The sequence below is a fragment of the Myotis lucifugus genome, unplaced genomic scaffold, assembly GCF_000147115.1.
Source record: "Myotis lucifugus unplaced genomic scaffold, Myoluc2.0 scaffold_36, whole genome shotgun sequence".
Classification (NCBI taxonomy): Eukaryota; Metazoa; Chordata; class Mammalia; order Chiroptera; family Vespertilionidae; genus Myotis; species Myotis lucifugus.
The window spans coordinates 5,730,016-5,748,645 of record NW_005871084.1 but is presented as its reverse complement, the minus strand read 5'-3'; the positions used below and the strand labels follow the sequence as shown (position 1 = coordinate 5,748,645).

Below are 18,630 nucleotides of genomic sequence, written 5' to 3'. Positions count from 1 at the left end.
TATATTTAAATGGGAGACAAGCTGTTCCCTCACCTCCACTCTAATAGGCCATAATTGGTTCAATAGGACTCACACAGAAATACTAAAAGGGTAAACTCTCAAGTGGGGTTTATTAATAACCAGCCTACTGAAAGCAGTCAGTGCCCCCAAACAGGAAGTCACACAGATGTGAAGCAGGTTTTTGAAAGGCTGGTTGCCACATGGCAAAATAAATCCTTCCTACTTGTAAATTACCCACCCCCCTTACTTAAACAGTATGCATAATCTCTTAACTTAAACAGCACCTAAACACTTGACTCCAAAATTTTTAGTTAACTGTTGGCTCTCACTACACCTCTGCTACTTTTCTGAATTCTAGAGGAAAACTGAAGGCTCATTTCTAAAGACATTGTACTTTTTACAGATGGACTACAGAGCCTTCAAAGAAATAATTCCATTTCCTAGCCTGATTATTAAAGAATACATAATCCTTAAACTCCCCCATAATCCTTTCCCGGGGAGCAGTGATTTCTCATTCTCCACCTAGCTGAGCACAGTGTGGCTGAGCAGCTGTTTGAAGTGACCTGAATGTTGACTCTCGTAGATCTTTAAGTGAGCGTGAGACTACAGACTAGGAGCTGGAGTGCAGTCATACAGGAGAGTCACCAGAGGCACATCCTGGCTCATGTAGAACAAACAGGCCAACCCTCTAAAAGTGCAAGTAATACATTAGTTATGGAGACTCTCCCAAGTTACTAAAAGGCCACCATCTTCTAGCTGTTAGAGAAGGTAACGTTCTTACATAAGAGTATTATGATTTCATTGTTATTTACTTAATACTAGTGGCCCGGTGCACGAAATTCGTGCATGAGGGGGGGTTCCCTCAGTCCAGCCTGCACCCTTTCCAATTAGGGACCCCTTGGGGGATGTCTGACTGCCGGTTTAGGGATCGGGCCTAAACCAGCAGTTGGACATCCCTCTTGCAATCTGGGACCGCTGGCTCCTAACCGCTCACCTGCCCGCCGGCCTGATCTTCCTAACTGCTCTCCCTGCTGGCCTAATCCCCCTAACTGCTCTCCCCTGCCAGCCTGATCATCCTAACTGCTCTCCCTTGCTGGTCTGATTGCCCCTAACTGCTCTCCCCTGCTGGCCTGATCACCCCTAACCACCTCTGCCTCAGCCCCGCCACCATGGCTTTGTCCAAAAGGACGTCCGGAAAGTTGTCTGGAAGTTGTTCGGTCTAATTAGCATATTACCCTTTTATTAGTATAGATTTTTAAAAGATTATTATTTTGCTTTAACTTAGATGTTTAGAATATTTTAAAAATATATTTTTATTTATTTTGGAGAGGAAGGGAGAGGGAAAAATAGAAACATCAATGATGAGAGAATCATTGATCTGTTGCCTCCTGCACACTCCCCACCGGGGATTGAGCACACAACCCTGGCATGTGCCCTGACCGGGAATCGAACTGTGACCTACTGGTTCTTAGGTTGACGCTCAACCACTGAGCCATATGGGTCAGGCCCATATTTCATTTTTTTTATTTTATTTTATTATTTTTAAACCTTAGAGCACACATGTGCTTCCCTACATGGCCCCTCCAGTGACATGCTCATTGTAGAGAACTTTAACAAGTAGGTTTTCTCTCATCCTAATATGTAAAAAGCCAGGGGCCGTCACGACCGAAACAACTGGATGGACAAACAAACCACAGGCTGCATGGGGTGACAAGGCTGGCTGGGGGGTTAGTGAGGGACAACCAAATGACTAAACAGCAGGCTGCGTGGGGCGACCAGGCCGGCAGGGGGGGCGTTGGGGGTGACCAGGCTGGTGGGGGGAGGCAGTTAGGTGCGACCAGGCTGGCAGAGGGGGGAAATTGGGGATGACCAGGCCGGTGGGGGGGCAGTGAAGGGCAACCAGGCCAGTGGGGGGGCATTTGGGGGCGACTAGGCTGGCAGGGGGGACAGTAAGGGGCAACCAGGCTGATGGGGGGGGAGCATTTGGGGGCGACCAGACCGGCAAAGGGAGGCAGTTGGGGGCAATCAGGCAGGTGAGCAGTTAGGAGCCAGCAGTCCAGGATTGTGAGAGGGATGTCTGACTGCCAGTTTAGGCCTGATCCCCCCCCTAAACCAGCAGTTGGACATCCCCCAAGGGGTCCCGGATTGGAGAGGGTGCAGGCTGGGCTGAGGGGGACCCTCTGTCCCCCATGCACAAATTTCATGCACCGAGCCTCTAGTCTATATATATATAAGCCTAAGTGACCATTAGGACCAGAGACCGGCCAGTAGCTATGACGCGCACTGACCACCAGGGGGCAGACACTCAATGCAGGAGCTGCCCCCTGGTGGTCAGTGCACTCCTATGGCCAACCTCCTGTGGTCTCTCCCCGCAGCCAGCCAGGTGGTCAGTGTGCTTCCACAGCCAACCTCTCGTAGCTGGCCAAGCTCCTGTGGTCCCGCCCCCTGGCCGGCCAGCCGGCCCCTATCGGCCCGATTGGGACTGGGCGAGATGCCCTAATCGACCCCAATCACCAGCCAGGCTGAGGGACCCCACCCGTGCACGAATTCGTGCACCAGACCTCTAGTGTATATATAATAGCATGTCTGACTGTCTGTCTACCTATCTACCTACCTACCTACATTCCTACCTATCTATAGCTTTGCATCTTTTTTTCTGATTAAATCATGGACATTTTTCATTATTTTACATTGATGATAAATATAATTAGAAATATCTTGATGACTATTCTGCACACAAAAATAAACACATTTCTGATTATTTGTTAGAATAAATTTTTTCCAGATAAAACCTGGGTCTCAGTATGGGAATATTTTGAGAAGCTTGATACACAGGGCCAGTAGATTTTAGGAAAAGTTATATCCATTTATAGTCACAATGAAGCACCAATTAGAGGGAGAAAATCATTATCATTTAAATATTTAATATTTCCTTGATGTACTAGTAATGTTGAACATGATCTTTTCATGTAACTATTTCTTTCGTTAAACGTTAATGTCCTTCACTTATTTTTTTTAGTGCTTTTCTTACTGACTTATAAGAACATTTTCTATTAAATATTAATTCTTTGCCAATGTCCTTAGTTTGTCATTCCTTTTAGATTTAATCACAATAGCTTTTAGAATAGACATTTAAACCTTTCATGTATAGAAAGTATTATATATAAACTAGAGGCCCAGTGTACAAAAATTCATACACGGGGGTAGGGGGGATCCCTCAGCCCGGCCTGCACCCTCTCACAGTCCTGGAGTCCTCAGGGGATGTCCTACTGATGGCAGTCTGGCCTCCCTCTGTGGGAGGCGACCGGGCCTACCGATTAGGAGATGGCACTGCCCCCATCACTCCGCTGCTGTCGCCCAGCCTCCCTCTGCAGGAGGCAACTGGACGGGCCAATCAGGGGATGTTGCCAGCCCCCCCATTGCCCCTCCACCGCTGCCGCTGGTCGCTGCCACCCCCCATCGCCGTTCCCTCCCTCTGCCAGCTGGCATGAGCCTTGGCTGGCCTGGCACTGCCTGCTCGACGGCCCCGCCCCCTGCCGACTGGTTGTTCTGCTGTTTGGTTGATTTGCATATTACGCTTTTATTATATAGGATATACATAACATAAACATAAAATCCAATCTACATATATTATAGATTTCTCTTCCTGTGGTCCCCCCCTCCCCCCATTTTGGCTAAAAAGTCCTTTTCTGGCTTGTAAATATATTCATATAATTTCTTCTTACTTTAGAAAATTATTTTATTTTATAGGTTTAATTTAGCTGGAATTTATTTTGGTATGAGATAAGAATTCAACTTTTATTTTTCTCCAAACAGCTAGTTGCATTTATTAGCAAATTTTGATGCAATTATTTTTAATACAAAATATCATATTATATGGACTCTCATTCCGAGAAGTCCTTGGAGAGCATGTCGGCCATCCTCCCCATCCTAGAGAGGAGAAAACTAAGGTCTGGACAGACTGAGGGATTTGGGCCAAGGCTTCCCGTACTGTTTGATGAACAGTAGAGAGAGTCTAGGTCTCTACGGCTTCCTGAGGACACTACTTAGGCAGTATTCTTCAATTATATATTGAAATCAATGTGCTCATTCAGGACTTAAAATATCAACAAACAGGCATTGATTAGGCCAATGCATCTAGGAATCACCTTAAATGCTTTTCAAATTTTAGTTTGCACTAAAGGTTAGGATAGATTAATGGACCAAAATTCTACTTTCAAAATTCTACCCTTTTTTTTTGTTTTTTCCTAAGATAACAGAGGATGACTTTCAGCAACAGATGTTACAACAGGATTTAAGCATATAAGGCATACAAGGCATACATAATGACTGATAGCTGTCACTGTCTAAGACTGTTACTTTAAGATACATAGCAAAAAAGTCCAAAAATTCAGAAAAGTTTAAAGAAGAAAATTAAGACCACCCATAACCCTATTATCCCAAGAATAACACTATTTTAACATTTTTTTCTATCCTTTGAGGCATTTTTCTAGGTGTGCCTGAGCACACACATGACCACCCAATGCACAGAGATTTATTTTTACAAAAAGTGGAATTATATTATACAAACTTCCTTAACTTTCTCTTCCCTTAACATTATACTGTGGAGACCTCGCAAATTAGTAATATAACTGCACATCATTTTTAATGGCTGTATAATATTTAACTGTGGAGCATAATTCATTTAATTCTATTGATATTTAGAGCTCTGAGGTAACATTCCTATAAAGACATCTTTTCTAATGAGGTTACTTTTTTAGTATTTTACATAGCGAGCTTGAACCTGTGATTCTCCATCAACTTCAAGAATGAGACAGTATCTATGAACTCTCCCAAAACACGAATAGAACGTCACAGGATCTAATTATCCCACACTTCCAGTTTTGTTTAAATAATCTAAATTGTAATTTTCCCACATGATTCCTCTCTCAAAATCCTACAGAAACATCTGCACTACACATCACCCATGTTGTCAGTAACCGAGATGGAAGTTCATGTCTTGGTCATTTGTTGTTCTCACCTTTGTCTTTATTTACCATTTTCTTCTTTGTATTCAGTATTCTTGTTCCTTTTTGTTTGGGGTGGGATTTGTTTGTTTTTAAATTTCTGGAAGGACACTTGAGTGTCCAACTATTAGAATTTTTTGGCCCTCCATTTTGGTGAACTACAGACTTTCAAATGACTTAAAATGAGTGAAGATACCACTAGGATGTGAGTAGATGCTAGACTAGACTGATGTTCTTACTCAGGTATAAGCCTGTTGTCAGTGCTTCATGAAACACTTACTTCAGCAGTTCTAGGGTTTTGTGATCGAGAGCCAGCCGGGGGTTTCCAGTCAGGTCTAGTTCTTGCAATTTTGGAGGCAGGTTTTCTGGTAAAGTGACTTCGCTTAGCTCGTTACAGCTCAGGTCCACACACTGAAGAAATAAGTGGAAACAAGGAGAGGGTCAGGTGGTTCGGAGCTCCTGTGCCTTCCAGCGGAATCAGCCTAACCATTTGCTACACTCGCTGCTCAAATGCAGAAAAGTTTGGTGGCCACTCTGCCACAGACATTGGAAACAGGTTTTGTTAAATGCAGTTTAAATTTTTACTCTCTTTGAATAATGCAAAAAAATCCATGCTCTTTCTTCTCCCCATCTTTATCCTTCAAAGTTTTCTGTACATTTAAAATTAAGAGTTAACTGAAATATCCTCAGGATACTTTTTCTTATTGCTGACAAAAATCTCTGCACCTGTTGTGAACATGAGGTAGTTACAACATCAAAATGGAACTTCTTAAAACAAACAAAAAACCATGCAAATGGGGAAAAAGCAGGGAACAAATACTCAGAATGATAAGATCTTCAAAAGAAGCTAAGTAAGATATCAGTAAAAGACAGACTAGCACATGGGCCTGTCTACTATATGCAATAGAAAAGGGCAGGAATTAAATATGGATCCTGCCTTCCGGGCATTGAACACCTGGACCCTCCCAGCAACTCCCGCCTAATCTCATCAGAAAACAAGCAGAAGGATCAGCATATTGATTATAGCAGAAATTCCGTGTTATCTGTGAACAGGAATAATGCCTCCTTTCTCATAAAATCAGTGGAAGGCTTAAATGAGGTGAGCCCTAACACCAGGGGCTGTGCTTCTGCTCCGGGAGCAGGGAACCAGGGCAGAAGGCTCGCATGCACAGGCCAGAATGAGAGTAACTGGTAAGTTTTCTGGATAAGAGAATGTGGACCCCAAATTCAGCAGGATGAAGTGGAAAGCATTCAATTATCTGGCTTGAGCTGGCACCTGACTATAATTTTATTTTTATTTTTAAATCTTTATTTTAGAAAGTATTACATATGTACCCCATTTCCCCCCATTGACTCCTTCTAGCCTGCCCCCACCCCACGCCTTCCCCACACTATTGTTTGTCTGTGTCCATGGGTTATGCATATATAGTATATGCATACGAGTTCTTTGGTTGATCTCTTCCCAGCCACAACCCACACCTGCCTTTTCTCTGAGATTTATAAGTCTGTCCCATGCTTCTATGTCTCTAGACCTATTTTGTTCACCAGTTTATTTTGTTCATTAGATTACACATATAAGTGAAATCATGGTATTTGTCTTTCTCTGACAGGATTATTTTGCTTAGCATAATACTCTCCAGGTCCCTCCATGTTATCTCAAAGAGTAAGAGATCCTTCTTTTTCACTGCTGCATAATATTCCCTGGTGTAAATGTACCCCAGCCTATTAAAAAACCTTAAGATAGTTTGAAAGCAAATTGTATTCAAGAATTTCGGAATCCTCAAAAGTGGACAAAATCATCATTATTTGGAAAAATTCTTAAAAGAACTTAAATCTATAATGGATTGGGGAGAGCTATAGACTAGGTAAAATGAGAACCTATATTTTTGGAGAAATGTGTTTTTAACTGATAATACAATGTTTCACACAAATTGTTTCATACTCTTGCTCCCAAACTGCAGCAATGCTATAAAATTATATTATAATCTTAAGTAATTACTTTTTAATACAAGAGCTTTATGACCCCATTACAAAAGGTTGGACAAACAGAAAAGCTTAGAAAACTTGCCCTTAAATTTACCACCTTAACACTACCAGTGTTAGCATTCTATTTTTTTTCTTATTGGCTTATTATTAATATAAAAAACTTTAAAAGATCATAAATGTAGGTACCATTTCATTACATTTCAATTATTCCATATTTTCACTCCCAACACCTTTAACAGCCTTAATAATTTCAGTTAAGTACAATATTTCACATAATCAAAACATTCATAATAGAAAAATGGTCATCTCCTTTTTGTTTTATTTTCCAATTATAAATAATGGTTGCATGAATAGTCAACTGGACTTTAATGAAAAATTTATAATACTGGTTAATAATGGTTTATTCTGCCAGTAGAGTCGGAATACATCACAGATAAGACAACAAATGGTATAAATATAATCTCCTGGGTAATTTTGAAACCTGAGCTTAAGGGCTGGCAGGTGTGGGTAGCTCACAACATATGTGGTTGACAGAAATAAATTCAGAGGTCAGGGCATGGATTATGGGAAAAGATTCCCATAATCTAAAAAGGCATTTTAGAACATTACTAAATTTTATAAAATTGGTTAGCAATGTTTTATAATGTGATCTAAGGTTTTAAACTTTCAGAGTTCTGTCAATGTAAAATTGCTCATGCTTATAATACCAAATTATAAAATGAGTTCACTAGAGTATTTATTTACAAAGATAATAACTGGCCATGGAAAGCAGACCTTCTTAGAGATGGTGCTTATATAACCCCGCCCAGGCCCATTTGGTCACCACGTCTTTAATTCACTGCAGCCAGTTCCCTTCTGAGTCCTTCACTATCCTGTCCATCACATTCCCCTGGAGGACTACGACCCTCTCTAGCTTTGCTTTCAGTTTCCCTTCCTTCTGACCCTCTCCCCACAATGCTGTCATCAGGGTGATACTCTGATGACATTTATTCCATCTGGTCACACTCCAGTTTCATACCCCTCCTGCCCTTCAATCTGCCACCAAACTCCTCAGGATGTCAAAGAAGGCACACGTCAACCAGGTAAATGTATAAAAACCACTGTCGTAAAAAAATTATGCATGCTATTTATAGTATCTTCAAATGTCTGTTATATCAAGTTTATATCGGGAAGTGCCTGAAAAGTGAGGAATGGCTAAGTAGGACAGCTTTTGTTCCTTATTAGGAGACTAGAATATGCTCCAAAGTCTATAACCACTGAGTTATTTTTTATTAAACATAAAACTGAGGATAAGCAGAAATTCTAAGATGCAAATGAAAAGCTACATTTTATATCTATAAGGAATTCCTACTTTTGCACCAACGCACATACAAACACATACACACACACAAATAAAAACCTGTTAGATGACTCATCCCAGTGAACAGATTTCACCCCATTAAGTCTACCTGACTCAGGAATCACACCAATTGCTGCCTTCATTTACATATATCATTTCCTGTTTCAGCACCTCAGTTTCCTAACCTATCAAATGGGAATATCTGTTCTATCCCATTTCATTAAACTGAAATGAATGTTTGGTGACCTATACAGGGAATGATTATGAGTTGGGAGGTGAATGCTACTTAATTAGGGGAGCTGGTGGAGAGGGGTACACTGCACCATTAAGTTTCTCAGACTGCTATCACACCCCATACAGTCTCTGAGCCTGGAAATAAGTTGGGAAATAGATTAGGCAGATGGGAAACCTTCGGTGGCTATGTGGCTAGCCTCATGCCATGCAGTTGGTAAGGGCTGGAATACAATTTCCCAATCCCAGTCCAGCGGTTTGGTTTCTGGTTATTTTTTCCTTCTGCTGACTCAATAGTTTAGCTCAGTGGTTAGAAAGGATGGGGCAAAGACAACTGAGTCTCCATGCTGAGGAAGTCAATGGTGCAAATGCCCAAATGAGTGAATGAGAGACACAATTCTCTCTTTGGACACCACAGTAGATGGGCTGAAACCACACACCTTGATTTCCGGGAGCTGCATAACTTCGGGAAAGACCTCGATGCAGTTGGAGTGGGCGATCACGGTGTGCATGCGCCGGCAGTTCGTGATGGTTGTTGGGATGGCTTTCAGTTTGTTCCCACTGATATCGACTTCTTCAAGTTCCTCCAGTTTCGCCATTTTACTAAAACAAGAAAAAATCCACGCACAGGGAGTCATAATTATAGGGCAAGTTAAAAAGAAAATAATACATAATGAAAGTCAAAGGTGGAATTTACTATGACTTTAAAGATTCTTTAAAGATTCACTTGTAATAGTCATTTTAACAAATAAGACTATCTTTTCACTATTGCTTTTTGAGTATCAAATTATTTTAACATCTCCTTTCCTACTATAAAACAAAAACTATTAACTTAAACTCTTCAAATTAGCAACAAGAAGGAAAACAGATATTCTTCTCCTCTGAAAATTGTGTGTGAATTAAGTTATCCTGATAACAATCACCTTGCTATGCAGTTTAGTCTAAAAGCTAATGAAAATCCTGCTCAAATAGGTTAAAAGTCAGCATTAATCCCATATCAGTACTTTCAAAAAGCTTAGTTGGAGAGTCTGATTTCCTTTGTATCGGCACTGAAAACTCAAGGGGTGCAGGGAAAAAGAGGATTATAACTCCTATGAAGGTATGTATTCTCCTAAAACCAAACTCCCCAATTCCCGACATCACCTTGACGACAGGTGCTGGTGAGGAGTGGGTGGGGGTTGGGGGATGCTGAAAGGTCATCTGCATCATCTCTCCACTTGCTGGCAGGACCCAAACTTAAACTGTGCCCCAAAGAAATTTCTCTCAACTCCTCCCAAACACCCACAAAGAAGGACTCTCTCTGATCTTACCTTAATAACGTGTCCTAATGTAATCGAACACTTTTGTTTAACTATGTCTTTTATTGTTCAATCTTAATCTATAATTAATCTTAATAATATTAATCAATAATTACAGTAAGCAAATAAAGAAACATTTCTGAGTTAGTATGTCCTGCATTTTCTGTAAATGAGGAGGAAAAACCCCTCCACCTCCACAGTCTTATGATACACAGGCCACCTGACACTCAGCCATTCCTCCCCTTTTCTACCACTGGTGATGCTGGTTTCCAAGAAGCTCAGGATTCCCAGTGAGTGGAACTCAAATCTGTAATGTGAATCGTTTAGTTTACAGCTATTGGTATCTTCTCTGCTTGCTGTGGTTTTATTTGTCACAATAAACCTTTAAAAATTTTAGCAAGAAACCCATTATTACTTTTCTTTCTGTCATCTCTCACATATAAAAGCTATCTTATCTGCTTACCTTGAAAAAAAAATACATGCCTAAGATACATAAGAACTAAGTTTTTGTCTACTGAAACCCAATCTTTCAATCTCATCAATACCCAACATGGAATCAGGATATGCTACAAACAACATTACAGATGCAGACTGCGAAGTAATCCATTTACATTAGCCCGAATTTGGAAGACTATTATTTGGATATGCTATCATCATATTTTGAAAAGCAATGTGGAGAAATCAATGGGTAACAGGGCATGAAAAATGACTCAAAAGTTAGCAATCGGGCCCAAGAAAGGAGAAGTTACAGAAGTTAACATGGAAAGAAGGTGGTCATGAACGCCTTGACCATGGAGTACGTTCTTTAATTCAGCATCCATCCGTGGAGTCTACCCTAGGCCAGACCTCGTGTGAGATAGGAGGCTCAAGGAGACAGGTAAGTCCCAGTCCTGTCTTGTAGAGTAGCTGCTGTGCCACATCACAAGCCCCAGGGAGACAGAAATGATGCCAAGGTGCGTTTTGATGGAATGCATAAAAAACTCTCTGTACTCTGGCTGATTACCACTGACATGGTTCCCTGGGGAACACCCGCAGAATCTGAGTTTGATAATCATTTCTCAGGCAGGGCTTGGACATTCACCATCTGAAATAGGACGATAAGCCCTTTCAGATGTATTATCTTATGTGATTACTATGTTTTCATCCCAAAATATCATCTCCTCATTCCACAGTAGAGTACACAGAAGTTCAAAAAAAATTGAGTCATTAACATCAAGTGAAGGGAAAAACTACAGAAATAAATATATACTACAAAAACAAAAACGAAACACAGAGCAATACTTAAAGTCCATGTCTATTTGGGCCTTCCTCCTTCAGTAGGGTTTACACAACAGGTAGTCCTGAGGGCAGCAGAGGGAAGTTGTGCCAGTATTTTGCTTTGGCCCAGGCTCAGTGGCAGTTAGCAGAATACCAGAGAGGTTAATGTTCGCTCCTTTGATGTGTGGGTATGTGTTCTAAGTCTCAACTTGTGTGATGGACGGATGCCAATGAAGTGGACATGGATGGGGAGTGAATCCCTCAGGGCAGGCTCGGGGCGTGGATTCCCGCAGAGCTAGACACAATGCCATTGCTCATAAAACAGAAATCAACACCAAAATATTATTAGAAACGGAATCTTCTGAGGGCCAGACATCCTTCGTAATCTCCCACAGTTTCTATGGTTGCACAAGCCACCACAGCTACCTATACCATAAGCAAAAACACAAAAACTGGTAGCTAATTGATGTCCTAATTACCAACTACCATATTAGGTTAAGTTTTCCAAGATTTGGTTAAAAAGAAGCTAAAGAAAAAAATACATATGCTAAATAACATATCTTATTTCAAAACCATAAGAATGTTCTAGTGATTGGGTCTGTGGATATATTCATATTAGAAAAACCGACACATTTCTCTTTAGGAGAGTGCTGAGTGTGGCTTATATAAAAGACAACCGCGAAGATGAATCAGGGAGAAACAGGTTTTACGTCATCTGGGAAATGACTGCTTTCGCCTTTCCGTCTGTGACTTGATTTTCAGAAGCACAGTGAAAAGCATCCCTCGATGGGCTTCTCTTACCTTGCTGGGAAGCTCTGAAGGCGGTTGTAGGCCATGTGCAGGATCTTCAGGTGGGGGTGTCCTGTTAACAAGGGCACACACTTGTCTGTGAGGTTGTTGTTTGTCAAATACAACTCCTGTAAGATGCTGCTCGTCTCTTCGGAAAGCGTGGCTGCAGGAAGGGTTTCCAGTTTGTTGGCAGATGCATTCAGGAATCTCAGGCTACAAGGACAAAATGCAACAAAATCCCGATGATAAGCCAGAGTTCTAGTCCGGAATCCTCAAAAAGCCCAGTTTTCTGATGGATACCTCGCATATTAGAAACTGGGTTTAGAAATGGGATTTAAAGACAGGACCTGGAATTAGCAGGCATCTGGATACCTGACTCCCCTGTCTATGATGAACACAACAGCTATCTATGTGTCTTAAATACAAAGAGAGAGAAATTGATTTTTATGGGAGCACAAAAGGTGACCGAAGTGACTAATTTTATAGCTGATGGGGAGTGGGAGAGAGAGTGATAAATATTTTGTCTTTAGGAAAAGAAAAATAATTGCCTTTTTTAAAAAAGAGTTCTTATAGTAATAAAACAATTGGATATGAGATCACAACCCAACTAAAGCACATAGTGACTAAGCCCTGTCAGTATGCTGTCAAAACCACATTTTACTGACAGGTTCACAATCGCAGGAGCTGATTTGCTCTGATGAAGGGACACTATAAAGCTGGAGAAACGAAGAACTACAACTTCATGATCAACAGGACAAATCTTGCAAAAGTAATGTGGAGTGAAAGAAGCCAGAGAACAGAGGATACACCGTGTGAGTTCCTAACAACAGGCAGGTATCAGAAGTCAGGGAAAAGGAAGCAGTGTCTAGGAGAAGACTGGTTTTTCCAACAGGATGACATCTGGTTCTCGATCGGGGTGCTGGTTACAGGAGTGCACTCACTTTGATAAAATTCATCATGTGCTACACTTATGATCTGTCCTCTTTTCTGTAATTATCTTATTATTCAAAAATTTTTACATTAAGAACAAATAAATAATATCTAAATATGCAACTGGTTATCCAAATAACAGAGTGAACAATGGCTAAAATATGAAGAATGTTTTTATACCTAAGATAACTAATATTGTCAAACAGTAATCCTAGAGTTATTGTGAGACACAGATAAATGCAAAATGCAAAGCTGCAGAACTGAGACAGAATCCTTGCTGTGACAAGGTTCCAAACCATTTGGCAGGGAAGGGAAGGACAGAGCAGGAACTATGTGCAGCTCACGAGTCAGACAAACCCTTGCTTCACTTCATAATGGATCTCCATGATGTATGCTCCATGGTGAAGCTGCAGCCGCCGGAACATGGAGCGTGTTCAGCCCACAGGACTCACCTGCTATAGTGTAAGGTCAAAGCTGCCCTGCCTCCACGTAGAACTACTGTGTTAGTGAACCTCCATTTTCTCATTTCAAAATCACTTGGGTCTGAAACAGTCAGCACTCAATTCAGGACTATTCTACCATATCTTTGGAAAAAAGAATAAAATCTTCCTTAAAAAAAAAAAAAAGAAAAGAAAAAAGAAAAATGGAATACCAGGTACAGTTATTTTTAATCTTGGATAAAAAGAAGGCTTTGCATTCAGGAGTCATCACCAGGATTGTCATTCTAAACTCTCAACCCACTAATTTAATACTCCCCAATTTTGCAACCCCCACATGCTTACACACACACACCCAACTCCACTACTTATCTGAGGAAAAGCAGCTTCCCCAAAATAGAACATTTTCCATTAAAGAAACACGTATTCTGTTGACTTTTTTTTTTTTAAAGGGAAGTTAGAAAAGGGCTGTAGAGACCATAAATAGTCATGGGAAATTATAGTCATGTGTGCTGCAGAGAGGAAAATAAAGGTCATTCATGCCGCTTCTGAAATGGTTTTGAACTAGGAAGGAAACCAGTGTCAGCACCATAGTTCTTTAAAGCATCTATGAGTATCTCTTTTTTATTTTATTTCGTTATTTTTTTAGTATCTCTTTAGGTCCCATTTGTATCACCTGACTTAAATGCCCTGTTAGTAATTTCTTCAGTGCAGAATTAGGAAAAATTAAAATGCACTGCTCTAAAATAACATGGACTGAGGTTGGCCAGGAAACTATCTGACAATCTCACTAAAACACAATTCTCCAGGAAATATGTAGTTATAGATGCAGGCAAAGAAAAGAGAGAAATTAATTCATAAAAATGTTTGCACACATTTAGGCCAGAAGAAGAGGGAACATCGTTTGAAAGGAAAAAAGATTGACAAGTGAATGCTCATTTAGAAAGCTGCAGGGGGGACTTGGGAAACTGTTCACGCCATCTGAAAGAAGGCGAGACAGTGATTTCCAAAAACGTGTTCTCTCATCGTGCTGAAATCCGCCTGTACTGAAGGAGCTATATACTCTTTACGGGAAATTAAGGGGGTAGGGAAATAAATCCCACACCCTACCCCTCCAGGAAATAAAACTAAGTTGAAACTACACTGGCCGGTTCCAAAGAATTTCATTTGTGTGAATAAAGCCTGACTGAGTCACCTTGTTAGTCAATGGGCAGAGAGCAAACAATTGGATTAAAAAGACGTCTTATTATAATGGTCTCAGTAAATTAAATTCAGTACCCACCCTCTTAAATATAAAAAACTTGTCCCACAACCTCACAACGTTTTAGGATACAAATTAAATTGGTTTAATGTAGGTGTTGTATTTCCACCAGAATGAGCAACTACTTTAATTTTGCAAAATTTAACAGTTTTACTCAGTAAAGATGGTATATAACCCCACCCCCTGCTTTCTGCTAAATTCCTAAAGCACTGAGTTTGGCCTCAACCTCAATAGGATGTGACAACCTCATCAAGCTTCTTCCTTATAGATTTCTGCATAAAATATTGTTTAATGTGCCAACAGATGTTTCACCCATTCAACCTTCCTTACTATGCAACCCTCCTCTACTAATTAGAAAAAAAGCAGTAACATCACTGCTTTCTTTTCATTTGTAAGGTGCTTTGTGGAGACTACAGCTGGTTCCTATTTTCTATTTCATTCGATTCTCCCATCATCCTAGAGATGCCCCCCTCATATTTCACAGAAGACAGAAACTGAAGCTGAGAAAAGTCAAATTACTTGGCAATGGTTAAATAGTAATTAGTGGCAGAGCCAGAAATGAAACACAGATCTCGTCAATCTTAAGAGTCCACTATTCCCTAACAGATCTCTCTAAATTTCAAAACAAAAATAATAATAATAAAACATTTTTCCTGAGGACATTTTCATAGGCCCTTCTCTCCAAAAAAAAGCTGGAGGTCAAGCCAGGCACCTGCTGGGTAGCAGGAAGACCACATGTACACAGCACTTTAAACTGAATGCTTAAAATAACTCAATAACTAGCACAGTACTCAAAAACTTTCCTTAGCAGAAATGCAAAAGTTGTAGGAAAAAGACACCATGTATGGCCCCTACCCTAAAGTATTTGGAAAGCTGCCCACAACAGCAGTGAAATGAGTCCACTTCCTGCTTCTTGAGCAATTGCTATGTTCTTCTTTGGCACATTCTGTCCATCTTTCTGGCTCATCTAATTTTTGCTTTGTTTTGTTTTAAATTGCTTTTTAGTATTTTCCAGTGTACCCTTAAACTTTACAGCCAAGCTGTTCTTGAGATAAAGCACAGGATTTGGAATCACAACAGATTTACCCATTTGTAGGCATTACCAGGCAGTCTGCATTTTAATATTTTTCCTGGATATCAGTACTGGGACTTGCAGTCTATTAAAAATGCAAAAGGTTAAGACTCTAAGCCCAGCAAACCTCTCCTACTTTTAGACAACCCCCTGACTTTTGGCCCCAAAATGTTCCAAAAGTGTCAAACAAAACAATCTATATTCCTTGTCATCTTTACAACACAGTACTTTTGACTATTTCATACATCTTCATAAGGCTGGTAGCTCATAAAGGAAGGGCTTTCAAATTTTTTATGATGGTGACCAAGAGTACAAAATACATTTTACATGACCATCCAGCACAGTACACATGCAAAATACATATGTGTAATTGAAACAAAAGTTTCATGAAGCCATATTTAATCTTACTTTTACACTAGTATTTTCTATCCTATTTAATTTTTAAGTGCTGATAGAAATTCACTAAATCAATGGTATACCCCGCTAATCAGTTTGAAAAACAACAACCCCACAATTATTAATTGCCTAGCAACATCACCTAATAGTGGGGATTGCAAGTGAAGGAAAAGTGCATACAAGTCCAATGGAATTCACACACTTATTTTGGAAGGTCTGAAAATCTGCCTGGCTTGGGTAATAAAGATCATAAGCCTATAACATAAAGGAACAAAAGTTATATAGATATAAAAATTGTTAAATAAGAACTCAAGCCGAAACCGGTTTGGCTCAGTGGATAGAGCGTCGGCCTGTGGACTGAAGGGTCCCAGGTTCGATTCCGGTCAAGGGCATGTACCTGGGTTGCGGGCACATCCCCAGTGGGAGATGTGCGGGAGGCAGCTGATCGATGTTTCTCTCTCATCGATGTTTCTAGCTCTCTATCTCTCTCCCTTCCTCTATGTAATCAATAAAATATATTTAAAAAAAAATAAAATAAGAACTCAAAACGAATTTTAAAAATTAAGTATAATTAATTACTTCACACTGATGCAATACTTTAAATTAATGTACAGACCTTATCCTAATTTCATCAATGATCCCACTGATGTGCTCTTTCTGGACCGGGATCCAATCCAGAATCCCACTTGCATTTCATTATCATGCCCTCTTAGTCTCCTCCTCTAATCAACCTTATCTGTCTCAAATGACCTTGACATTTTTGAAAAGTATCAGACAATTATTTTGTAGAATACCTTTCCATTTAGGTTTTCTCTTCATTAGTATACAGTGATGCATTTTGGCAAAAGCACACAGAAGTTATATTGTGCCCTCCTATCAGAAGACACATGATTCTCAACTTCAGCCCCAGATATTCTTAAGTAGGTTAGAGGAAGGCCTCGAAATCTACAGAATTAAAAATTCTGATGAGTGGCCAGTTGAGTCCATGGAACTGAGATAAGGGCCAGGAACCTGCATGTTTAGTAAGTACTTAAGGGGATTCTAAAGACACACTTTGAGAAATACTGTTTTATTTCACTATGGCTCTTAAAACAGAACTTCACAAGATAGTTCTCCTCACTTAAAAAAAAAAGTGTAGGCAACCTAGCTCTTCAAAATGCCAGAAGTATCAGTCTTTGCCAAAAGGCACCAGTTGTCATGGTCAATCGATAGGCCCCTTGATATTTACACATGTTCTGTCTGAGTCACTAAAACTTATGGTCTGTAATGTGACTAATACTCTGGAGATATTTATTAATTACCATATTTGTACATACACTCCCCCCATTCCTACCCCCGAAAATAAATGCCTTATACTGTTCTAACCAGGGATAAAAACAGACCCTAATGTCTACCCACAACAGGAATCTATAACTTGCCTTTAAAGGGTCCATTGTGGCTTTGTTAATTTGAGTGATCTCATCAGGAGCAGCTCTCTGGCCATTAAATGAGTGTGCAGATTCAAGATGGACAGGAAGCCAGGCATGGCAAGATTTCAGGAAGAACAGAAGAATGGCAATACCTCATCCATCCACTCTAGTGACCTATGGGGAATATCAACCCCCACTTTTGCCCATCTGTTGATGAAAACTATTTGTAATTCTTTTGGGGGTTTCCATCAAGAAAATCCTCAACTCTAAGCAAAAAGAGGTAAAAAGAGAGCTTTAGGCCAGTAAAATCCAGATTAGAATATTTACCAGTTCACCCATAAAACTAAAGCCCGATCTATCCTAAGATCAAAATCACCATCAATTTTTGAACAATATATGGTCCATCATATTTCCAATCTATCTATAGTTTTTAAGCTGCCAGTGAAAAGCAAATAAAAATAAACGAAACTCAAAAATGAACATGGAGAGAAAACGTATAAACTGAATTCCTGATTCAATTCATAGGAATTTAAATAAAATTGGTCTAAAGTTTTTGGAGGAGCTAGAGATGTGAGTAAATGTCATCTAATTTAGAGTAGAGTCCCCTTTCCTATTTGGTTACCAAACACCTTCCTGCTACCAGGTAAAGCACATTAACATACTAGTGTACCATTCTAAACGTGTAGTATTCAACAAACATGCCATGGAATTAAACCAAGATATTAGTTTTAGCAGCCAAGATTTGAAGTAAAGAAAAACTTCCAAGAGTCTTTTGCTGTGTCCAACAATGCATGTTTTTCTGACAGTTCTCTTGAGATTTCCAAACATAACTTCTACTTAGAACACAAACGAAGACTTGTATTTGGGTCCTTTCTTCAGTTACATAACCCAACAAAATTGGTAATGCTAATTTAGTACCACAAGAAACATATAAAAAAAGGTTGCCAATACATTTTAAAGATTAGTATTATGAAGCAAAAGGAATGGAAGAATTGAAGCAGTTGCATTACTGCCTGAAGCTATTTACCAAGCACACAGCTATGTATGATACAAGAAAGTGCTGGTCTTCACAACAGAAGCCAAATTAAAACCACTTGTATCATTCCTTCTCTTTAACCCTCTCAAGCCCATCTTGTATTATTGTTTATTGTGTAGTTATTTTAAACTCTATATTAGATTGTAAGCTCCTAGAGGGTAATGCCTATGTTAGTCATTTCAA

General features: G+C 39.9%; 1 protein-coding gene across 1 annotated transcript in view; it reads right to left on the bottom strand.

The window, feature by feature from the left end:
* PHLPP1 (PH domain and leucine rich repeat protein phosphatase 1) overlaps positions 1-18,630 on the bottom strand; it is a 207,090-nt gene that overhangs the window by 16,942 nt on the left and 171,518 nt on the right. Inside the window, exons 12-14 of the mRNA XM_014454458.1 lie at positions 11,919-12,119; positions 9,003-9,165; positions 5,287-5,417 (exon numbers count right to left, since the gene is read on the bottom strand). Coding sequence (XP_014309944.1) covers positions 5,287-5,417; positions 9,003-9,165; positions 11,919-12,119 — 495 coding nt within the window. The remainder of the gene's footprint in view (positions 1-5,286; positions 5,418-9,002; positions 9,166-11,918; positions 12,120-18,630) is intronic.